General features: G+C 43.5%; 1 protein-coding gene across 1 annotated transcript in view; it reads right to left on the bottom strand.

Moving 5' to 3' along the window:
- The window catches only part of aldh1l2 (aldehyde dehydrogenase 1 family, member L2), a gene marked incomplete at its 5' end in the record, with an annotated part of 19,588 nt that extends 19,483 nt beyond the window's left edge, over positions 1 to 105 (bottom strand). Inside the window, one exon of the mRNA XM_080538495.1 lies at positions 70 to 105. Within this exon, the coding sequence (XP_080394621.1) occupies positions 70 to 105 (36 nt within the window). The remainder of the gene's footprint in view (positions 1 to 69) is intronic.
- Between the last annotated feature and the right edge of the window lie 9,070 nt (positions 106 to 9,175).

Raw genomic sequence — 9,175 nt, 5'->3', positions numbered from 1 at the left:
ACACAACGTGTCTGATTCAGGATTCTCATCATGCTTCTCATCCAGGGGGAGGCTGGTGGCCCTTCTTACAATATTCAGCATCTCGTTATGGATAATAGGACGCATTCCTACGCATTTACGCATTGCGTAAACTAATATCCTCCTTCTGAGCAGCAATAAGATTATTGCGAGTCATGGGTAGCTGTGTTGTCTCAGATAAAAGATTGTTACATTGAAGCGTACTGATCTCAGCAGTGGGTGGAGTAGGCACAGGCGGAACTGGGAAAGCAGTCTTGTCAGACATCACAGTTGCGAATAGGGGTGGGCATCAATGATCGACGGTCGATAATTGATCGATAAGGATCTTGGTCGATCACAAAATATTTTGATCGATAATCATTATTTTTTTTTTATAATAATGGAAATTAGTTAGGCTGGCCTAACTGTCACCAGATTGCGTTCGTCTCTCACCCCTGAACATGTTAACATGATCATCTTTCTGAACAAGAACCAGTAGGTCTGCCGCCTACAGTCTCTCGCTGGAGTTTAAATTTAAGTTAAGCTGGACGCTCTTAAGGACACTAACGTTTTCAGTCATCCTCCTATTTGTGAGTAACTGTTTTTTTTACTGCTCCTATGGTGAGTTACTTATTTTCTATATTTTTATTTATAACGTAAAATGTGTTTTTAAGTTAAACAATTTAGGCTACTCACTGCCTTGTTTAAGAGGATTGTTATCTGACTGTAGTGTCTAGTTTGAATGTGAATGAATGAATGTGTGCAATAGCAACACAAATAAAGTGTTTTCCCCAAGGAAAACATGCTTGTTATTTCTGCCCTAGTTTTTTTTTTTTTTATGAAAAAAAAGCTTATCAATTAATCGATAATTGATAGTTAATTCTTGCGATTATCGAAAAATAATTTTTGATCGTTTGCCCAGCCCTAGTTGCGAATATGGTATCCGACAACTCAACTACTTCACCTACTCTACGTGTTTGAGCACGAGTGACCGCACATACAGAGAACACTTCTAACACTTCCAGATGCTAACACATCTGGCTGTAAAATAGTGGGACATTTTAAAACCTCCAATACTGGCATAACCTTGCCACCAGCGATGTCATTCCCTAGTAAAAATGTAACACCCTTCACTGGTAAGGATGGACGCACACCCACCTTAAACACCCCCTTAGCCAACTCAGTCCAGGTGTACTTGATGCAGAGGCACAGACACAAAGCCCATTTCAATGCCCTGCACCAGAACACTAGAGCCGCTTGCTTTAGAGCATCGTTTCTCAACGGGGGCGTTCAGACAACATCGGGGGGCACTGGAGCAAATATTTTTTAAAGGGGGGCGTTGAGGTGTTCTTGGGGGGCGTTCGTTCACGCATAAAGTATTTTTCTCATGAAAAACAGCTGTGTTATTACGGGCACATTCGTAAATGCACGAACGGTCAGTTCGCTCGGACAAACCGTGTTTTCAGTCAGAGCACCCATCTCTGAGCGCTCTGAACTTGGCCGGGCTCTGTGACGCAGACACACGTAGCGCCACGCCCCAAAAAATAAAAGTTTCTAATGTGTCTGGGTAAGCTGCATTGTAGAAGAATCTTGACAGTTCATGTACAGTGCAGAAATGGCAATACTATGCTACGATAGAAAGAACCCCGGTTCATCCCATCTGTAACATCATGTTGACCAATGCCCAACTTCTATGAGTGTTTTCCTTGTAGGCTATGCTTGAGTGACATATGTTTCAGTTTGTTGGCTCATTGTAATTGTTGCGTTCGCTTCGTTCGCTTCCTTTCAATACAGCTTATTTAATTTAGTTAAAATGAGTGCTAATACCATACCACAATACCAGAACATCACAGCAGGAACAACCTATCTCAAAAAAGCGATCGTAATAAACCAGTCCTGAAAGTTCTCTGTCGCTTACCAATAATCAAACCTAGAGAAATCAGCTACGAATGTCCCCTCCCCTCGCAGGTTCATCACAGTATATTACATACATGTATTACTGTTAAGTGTTGTTGTGGATGTTATCCCTAGTGCCATTCTGAGGTTAGCATTGCGATGTGTTTGCAAACTAAAATATACGATCGCTTTTTTGTGATATGTTGCTCCTCTTGTGATGTCCTGGAAACGAACGCATCAGCTGCAGCGTCTTTTGTATTGATCAGCTGTCAGCAGTGTTATTACGGGTACGTTCGTAAATGCACGAACGGTCAGTTAGCTCGGACAAAACCGTGTTTTCAGTCAGAGCGCCCATCTCTGAAGCGCTCCCAGAGCGCAGAGCTCTGAACTTTGTTATGTTTTGATATGTTTTGATATGAGAAATTCGAAGTGGTCAGTTTATGAAAATAATACCATAGAATACAAAATAAAATATAAAAAATAATAGCCCCCTAGCGTTTGCCGCCATATTGTGACACCACCATATTGTGATGGGGGGGGGGGGGGGCGGTAAGAGGCCTGGATAATGGACAGGGGGGCGCTGGCCCAAAAAAGGTTGAGAACCACTGCTTTAGAGCGACAGAAGGGCAACACGTCTGACAGTATAAACGATTGTGCAGCACCGGTATCCCGCAGTATGCGGACCGGACGCTGGTCCGACGCTTTGTCATTAAGTGAAACAAACCCATCCAACACAAATGGTTCATAACTGGGGTCCAGAGAGTCACACACCCCATCCAAGGGTATCGAAACTGACCCAACCAAGGTTTTCACCAGGCCAACCTCTTTTGGTCGTTTACTGGGCGGTGCCAGTTTGCGTTTTAACAAGAAACAGTCATCTTTAATGTGGCCAGTTTGATGACAGTACCAACACTCCCGTTCCTCGCTGGAGCGGAAAGATGATGGGCGGGGCGAACTACCCTGCACTTTAGCCGAAACAGAGGGAGAACATGTTCTCTCATTACGGAAAGCTCCAAAACGTTGTTTGTGTGTCAATGAAAACTCTGTGTCATGCTGTTTACTTGGCCATGTCCTCTGGGTGTATATTGACCCCGATGACATGGAGCAAATCTGCACTGCTGTCCTAATCTAATCTATTCCCTCCACCCTTCTCCCTGAAGGATGACGAGTCCCTTTTTCCTATTTTGGAATGTGAGAACGGGAATAAAACTACGGTTGTAAATGTGTCACATACTTTTACTAATCTCATGCATTGTCATATAGATCAATTTAATCAGTGAAACGCTACACAGATAGTATTTAAAACAAAACAAAAAACTAAACAAAAAAACAAACCCAAATTCAACATAAGATAACAGAACTGTAACTAGGTGAATAGGGCCTTATTAGAAGCCTTAAAACATTCTTCTGGAACGGTCACAAGAAAAGGTGCATACTGATTCGTCACCCAAAAGTCACTCATCAGAAAGATCTGTGCAGAACATCAGGGGCCGGATTCACCAAGCGTTTTTAAGAACAAATTTGTTCTTAAGAACAACATTTGTTCTTAAGACAAAACTTAAGAAGATTTGGTATTCCCGAAGAAAATCTTATCTTAACTTTAGTTTTTTCTTAACTTTCTTCTTAAGATTTTTCCTAAGATAGAACTTAAGAACAAATGAGATTCTCCAAAACAAAGTTCTTAGATTTCTTCTCAAATGTCTTCTTAACTTTAAGAGAAGCTCTCACCTGTCTTAAAGCAGCTAAAGTGAAAGGTAAGTCTTACTTGAACAATTTTGTATTGCATTTATTTGATTTTATTAATATTTAGTTTAGCCCTAGACAATGTGTTAACACATATTGTTAATTCAAGTTGGTCAGAGTACTTTTGTGTGAATGTTTTGTGTGAATGTGTGAATGTCTATCACATGTTTGTATGTTTGAGATATAACTGAAATGGGCCTTTCAGCCTGTGTCACATGTAGGCCTATTCCTAGATTACACCACAATGTACTCAGAAAGTAAATCAAGGAGGCAGTTGTTGTATTTGATGTATACTACGGTACTTAATTAATCATTATGAACATGTTATTTAAGTAGGCCAAGTAACTGAAACAATGTCCTTACTATTATTTATTTTATATTCACATTTTAGATGGAAGTTCTTCATAAGTTCAAAGAGAGAGAGAGAGAGAGAGAGAGAGAGAGAGAGAGAGAGAGAGAGAGAGAGAGACACAGGTGTAAAAATCACAGTTCAAAATCTAAGAACTTCTTAAGTGAGAAAACTAAGAAGTTCTTAAGACATAGGACAATTCTTAAGAAAAAAATGGTGAATAGCGTTTAAGAACATTCTTAGGAACATCTTATCTTTTTTCTTAAGAATTGTCTTAAGAATTATCTTAAGAACACTTTGGTGAATCCGGCCCCAGAACATCAGCCAGAGTGCCCTCTGGGAAGGAAGGAAGGAGGGGCCTCTGCGAAGGGAGGAGGGGCATCTGGGAAGGAAGGAGGGGCATCTGGGAAGGAAGGAGGGGCTTATGGGAAGGGAGGAGGGGCATCTGGGAAGGAAGGAGGGGCTTATGGGAAGGAAGGAGGGGCCTTTGGGAAGGAAGGAGGGAAGGAAACTAGGAACATGGGAAGGAAGGAGGGGCCTCTGGGAAGGAAGGAGGGGCCTCTGGGAAGGGAGGAGGGGCCTCTGGGAAGGGAAGAGGGGCATCTGGGAAGGAAGGAGGGGCTTATGGGAAGGGAGGAGGGGCCTCTGGGAAGGAAGGGGGAGGGGCCTCTGGGAAGGGAGGAGGGGCCTCTGGGAATGAAGGAAGGAGGAGGGGCCTCTGGGGAGGGAGGAGGGGCCTCTGGGAAGGAAGGAGGGAGGAGGGGCCTCTGGGAAGGAAGGAAGGAGGGGCTAGTAGGTGGCGTATTTGTTGGGGATGATCTCGCCCCCCTCCACCTCCACCTGATCATAGAGCCACTCCCTGTCGCAGCGACACTCCACGCCGCACTTGCGGGAGCCGCACTCGGGGCAGGGGTACCAGCAGCCCGTGCAGTCCACGTCCAGGCAGTCGCACAGGTCCTTCCCATTGGAAACCATGCAGCCCTTACTGTCATACACCTTGCTCTCGGCCCCCATGGTCTGTCTGCACGGGGAAGGAAAGAGAAGGTCCAAGCGCACACAGACACAGTTTTCATTCAAAAGGATCTCAGAGTGCTACAGAGAGAAAAACAACAACCGTGAAAACATGAGTTAAAAACAAAACAACCTAAAAACATAATAAGTTAAAAACAAAACAACCTAAAAACATAATAAGTTAAAAACAAAAACAACCTAAAAACATAATAAGTTAAAAACAGTAAAAAAAACACAAAATAAAAATCACTGTAAATATTACTGTCAATGTTTCGGTTATCTTGATTGCACGGGTGTGATTACGGTGTGTTTTGTGTTGGAACCGGTGTCCAACGATCTCACCTGTCGTCATCGAAGCGGTTTGCGGCGCCCGTGTCCTTGGTCATTGTCGTTGGTAACTCGATCTGCAAAGATTTTACTGAACGTTATTTCATTTATTTTTATAGATTTGTCTAAGGCTTATCCCCACAGAGATAACGGTAAAATATATATATATATACTGTATATATATATATCAAAAACATGTCCTTGTATTTATTGTCTGACCCCATTTGATTTACTTTATTTTACTTGGGGAACCCTGATTACACACAACAGTGCATGTGAGGTAATCAGTAGGTCACAGAGTGGAATTCAACGCAAAATGCGATTGAGGGTTAACTGCATTTCCCCTCTCCCCCATTTACAAAGACCCCTTAGCCAAGAATTTCACAACATCACGACTAGGTCTGCCACAGGTACAAGATTTAGTGGCGGGCCCAGTCTCCAGCTCAGTTTGATAGACAACAGTACCAGTAAATGACTGGAAAATAACTGTGTACATGGGGGTTCAAGTAACACTCAACATGTATGGGTGGAGAAGTCTATATGTTATGGTACATGTGGGAATAGGGTACATGTGGGAAAACTAGGGTTAGGGTTAGGTGCTAGGGTGCTACGGTTAGGGTTAGGATTAGGAATAGGGTTAGACATGCCAGCATGTACCAAGTCGACGTAGCACCTAACCCTAACCCTAGTTTTCCCCACATGTACCGTAACATATACATTTAATTTCAATGTAGTGATTCTAGTGATGTTGAAACAAACGTGTGAAACAGACTCATAGCTATGGTGAGAACAGACAGGCAGGCAGGCAGAGCTAGCTCTCCACTGATGTCACGAAATGAGCTCAGACCTTTGATGGGTCTTGCCCGGCGCCGAAGATGGTCGGCACGGCGTATTCCCTGAGGGACTGCGTCCCGTTGAAGTCCAGGAAGCAGTCCGGTCTAAAGTGGTCTGAGCAGAGGCAGGTGTTGCTTGTTGGGAGGAAGTCTTTCATTCCCATATTTTTCACCCACTGACTGGCCAGCTGAGGCTTACTAATGGGAAACCTGTGGGAAAGGAATGGTAAATGGTAAATGGACTGCACTTATATAGCGCCTTTTTTGCTGCTCCAAAGCGCTTTACAACAGCCTCTCATTCACCCATTCACACACACATTCACACACCAATGGTGGCCAAGCTGCCATGCGAGGCACCGGCCGGCCCGCTCACTGGGAGCAATGTTGGGGTTCAGTGTCTTGCCCAAGGACACTTCGACATGTGGCCAGCCGGGGCTCGAACCGCCGATCTGCCAACCTTGTGATCATTAGACGGCGACTCTACCTCCTGCGCCACAGCCGCCACAGGAAGGCTGCATTACTCGGTATTATTTGGAATTCAAAAAACAACAAAGTGGACTCTGCCCCAGCTGAGCGTTCATGCTTTTCTGTGTGTCAGGGACTTGAAGGGTTATCCCGTTTCATAGAGGAAGACTTCCTGTTTTTTGCATTTGTTTTTGTATACACGTGAAAAAAGTATAAACGCACTTACTGTAATGCCGAAGCAAATTCCTATATGTGTATGCATAATGGCAATAAACGTTATCTGAATCTGAATCTGAATTCAGCCACTACCCCTTGTAACTCTGTTCCGAGGGGCAAGCCGGAACGCAAGTGGCACTCCAAAAGGAGGGGTAGGGGTAAACAAGGGAAATGGGATTGGGCCTAAAGCTGGTATCTCTCCAACACTGAACAAAAAACACTGGCGGCTCCACTTCCCGGGGGGTTGGGTTCACACTACGAAACTTGGTTACTAGGTTATCAGAAATAATATAATAAAGTAGCCGGCGGTTATGGAAAGATCTGTTATAGCGACTTGAAGCTGAAGCAGTGCTCACTGGAAACACCCACACTTCTTTGAAATGTGTACGAATTGCGTACATTGTACGTGCTATTCTTTCCTACCTACAGCATTGTTGTTGTCTTGTTGTTGTTGTTGTTTGTGAATGATGGAGACAAGTAAAACCGGAAATGTATATGCTGGCCTTTGGGAAAAATTGGGACGTTAAAAGCTACATTCCTTTTTTTATTGTGGTATTTTTGTCTGGTTGTGTCCTGTTGTAGTGGAAGGAGGTGGGGATGCAAATGCATGACTGTTTTGTTATGTTGAGTAATTTAATGGTTGAATGACTATATTGAACAATTCTAAAACAGAACAATTCCTTGTAAACAGACAAATAAAGAAATAAAAAGGACATTTGGAGGTGGAGGGGGTCCGTCGCGTGGTTGAGTCTGCTGCATGGTTGAGGAGCTCTGCTCTGCCCTAAGCCAGGGGGGTTTCCACTCCTGCATTGAAAAAGCTTGTTCCGATTTGTCATGTTTGTCACGCATTTAAAGACTTATTTTGTTTTATTCCACCACACATCTCAATTATGTCAGCGTGACGATTAGAAGAACAAGCAGCGGGTTTGCAGCAGGCTTGCCTGGCTTCAGATACCATCTACACCTGATGTTGAGCCAGGAGGGCCAAGCAATTCAGTGCATTGATTGATTGATTGATTGATTGATTGATTGAAAACTTTATTAGAAGATTTGCAGAAGTAGGTACATGAAAGTACATATTACATACAAGGTCAACTAACAGGATAAAAACCCAAGAAAGCCACTGGCTTATTTCAATTGGGGTCCTTGATTCTCAATTCATCGTTACATGTAAGACAGACAAAAAAACTAGTACTATCTACAAGATAATACAGATAAATAACTATTACTATCTACAAGATAAACATACATCCATCATGGGAAGAACAATACAACAAAACATAAGGTATGTACAGCGGGTAGGACAGGTGGGGACATACACCACAGGTGGGGGCGGGGGACAAAACACAAAGTATGTACAGTGATACAGCATGGTCTCCGGCTGTATCTTCCATGTTTCAGATGAATAAACTTCGGTATGATCATCATCTCGTGAGTTTAGAATGATAAGGTTCTATCTCCGTTTAGAATGATAAGGTTCTATCTCCGTTTAGAATGATAAGGTTCTATCTCCGCTTAGAATGATAAGGTTCTATCTCCGTTTAGAATGATAAGGTTCTATCTCCGTTTAGAATGATAAGGTTCTATCTCCGTTTAGAATGATAAGGTTCTATCTCCGTTTAGAATGATAAGGTTCTATCTCCGTTTAGAATGATAAGGTTCTATCTCCGTTTAGAATGATAAGGTTCTATCTCCGCTAGGGGCTCCACTGACTGCATCCTGCACCAAGAGGCACTGTGTGCTCAAACATTTCCTCCGGAATGCACAGAAGTAATGAATGTTGTCATTCAGATTGTCAATAAAATAAGGGCAAAAGGTTTAAATCACCGTCAGTTCCGTTCGTTACTGGAGGAACTGGAAAGCACATATTCTGATCTCCAGCTGCACAACAAAGTCCGGTGGCTGTCCAGAGGGGAGGTGCTGAAACGCTTTTCCGCGTGTCTGGAAGAAGTGAAAACTTTCCTGGGCAGCAAAGGGCTCACATTTCCTGAGCTGGAACAGCCAGAGTGTCTGGAAAAGCTACACTTCATGGTAGACATGACAGCGCACCTGAACACGCTAAACACAGCTCTTCAGGGGAAAGGACGCACAGCCCTGCACATGTTGGAGGAGGTTTTGGCATTCGAGCGCAAGTTGACAGTGCTTGCCAGAGATTTACAGAGAGGTACACTGTCACACTTCCCCAATTTGAGAGAGTTCAAAGAAGCTCACATGATAAATTCGGAGTATTTACATTCTGCAATCATCGCAATGCAAACATAAGGCACTGAAGGCCCGCCACAGGCTCCGTTTCTACCCCTCAGCCGCCAGGCTGATAAATGACTCTGGCTTCCCCCTC

This window comes from Nansenia antarctica (genome assembly GCF_963989245.1).
Source record: "Nansenia antarctica genome assembly, chromosome: 8".
In the NCBI taxonomy this organism is placed as follows: domain Eukaryota; kingdom Metazoa; phylum Chordata; class Actinopteri; order Argentiniformes; family Microstomatidae; genus Nansenia; species Nansenia antarctica.
Note: the sequence above shows the minus strand (reverse complement) of the source record. Positions and strands in the feature narration are given on the sequence as shown.